This window comes from Myotis nattereri (genome assembly GCF_964212035.1).
Source record: "Myotis nattereri genome assembly, chromosome: 11".
Lineage (NCBI taxonomy): Eukaryota > Metazoa > Chordata > Mammalia > Chiroptera > Vespertilionidae > Myotis > Myotis nattereri.
In genome coordinates, this window is record NC_138086.1 from 10,572,235 (window position 1) to 10,573,753 (window position 1,519).

General features: G+C 40.3%; 1 protein-coding gene across 1 annotated transcript; it reads right to left on the reverse strand.

Annotated features, from left to right (window-relative positions):
* Positions 1–386: 386 nt before the first annotated feature.
* LOC308526977 (ubiquitin-conjugating enzyme E2 N-like) lies at positions 387–785 on the reverse strand (the record flags this gene model as incomplete). Its single annotated transcript, XM_081102284.1, has 1 exon — positions 387–785. The coding sequence occupies one exon, from the start codon at positions 783–785 to the stop codon at positions 387–389; it is 399 nt and encodes a 132-aa protein (XP_080958410.1).
* Between the last annotated feature and the right edge of the window lie 734 nt (positions 786–1,519).

Consider the following 1,519-nt stretch of genomic DNA (forward strand, 5'->3'; position numbering starts at 1 on the left):
AATAATAAAACAAAGAAAAACACCAATACCCCTGGCTGCTAACCCTGACAACTGCCTTCATTCACAGTGCTTTATACTTAAACCATGATGGGGGAAAGTAATAAAAGTAGAGAGGGCCCACTGCTTTTAAACGTTTCCAGATATTTCTAGCTTCCGCTCCTGCTTTATAACAGTGAATCAGGACAAGACACAGGTTTGCTAATGTGCTTTTAATCACCAAAGGACTGGAGATGTGTGGGCTTTTGTTCTGTAATGCTTCTAAGACTGTTCATTACATGCAAACAACAAAGGAAGGAATCTTGGCAGAGAGAAGTGATGCACACTTGATGATCAGATCAATTTAAATAGTCTCCATGGCATGTAGCCTCGTCCATGTCCACTTGTTTCTATGGCTTGGGCTTCATTTGTCTTCCACGCTCCCCTACATCATTTGCTAATTGATTGTCTGGATTGGGAGCACTGAGCACAGGCTGGATCAAGAGCAGAATTGTCTGAATCTCCAGTGCTGGGGACCACTTAGCTTTCAAAATATCTAAACATATTCTTCCCAACTTGTCTACATAAGGATGAGAAATTTTGGTCATGAAATTTACTTTAGGTGCTGCCATCGGGTATTCTTCTGGAAGGTATAGTTCAAGTTTAAAAGTCCCTCCCTCAAAGGGGAATCCTGGGGCCACATGCAAATAACAGGCGCTGCTCTCCTCTGGTTCTCCTTTCATGCCGGCAGTAAGTTCTGCCTGCAAACGCTGGGCCTCCTTGGCAATCCCCCATGGCAGACCCGCCATCTTGTCAGATCCCAGTTAGGAATCTGGTCTAGACTCCGACTCCACTAACTTCATGCATGAGTCTTATCCTATTTCCAACGTTTGTTTCTTTATCTATAATAGTTTATATTTCTCTCCATTTCTTTTTGAATTTTTCACAAACTTTCCTATTGGTGTTTCCTTTTCCCAGTGCTTTTAGCATGTTTACTGTGTCTGTGTTTATATGCACATATGTATTTGTGTACTAGTATATGTATGTGCCTGTGTATTTATAATCAATTATCTGTATCTCTCGCCCAGGTCTTTCTTTTGACCACCACACTCAGATACAATTGTCCTTGCAAAATCAATGCAGACAACACTAAACCCATTTATCTTTCTCAATCTTCCTTCTTTTGTGTTTCTTACATTAAGGAGTGAGGTACATCCACCATATCAGTCACCCAGTATAGATGCCAAAAAGTCATTCGAGACTAATTGTCTTTCCTCCCTTTAAACCAATCAAGCAATCCCAATATTTTCTCTCTTTTTAATACCACTATTACTTCTTCCAACTCTCCATACTCATTGCTATTACCTGATTTTGGCCATTATCCTATTTCAGGTGGGTTATAGCTAGTGAAAGGTTAAAGTTGGTGGTACACGGACAGGCTAAATATCCATCTCAGATGATGGTTAAAGAAAATCGAATTTATTCAAGGAAAAGGAGATGAAGAATGGAAATATCCAAAGGGAAGGGCTACACAGCATTAAGT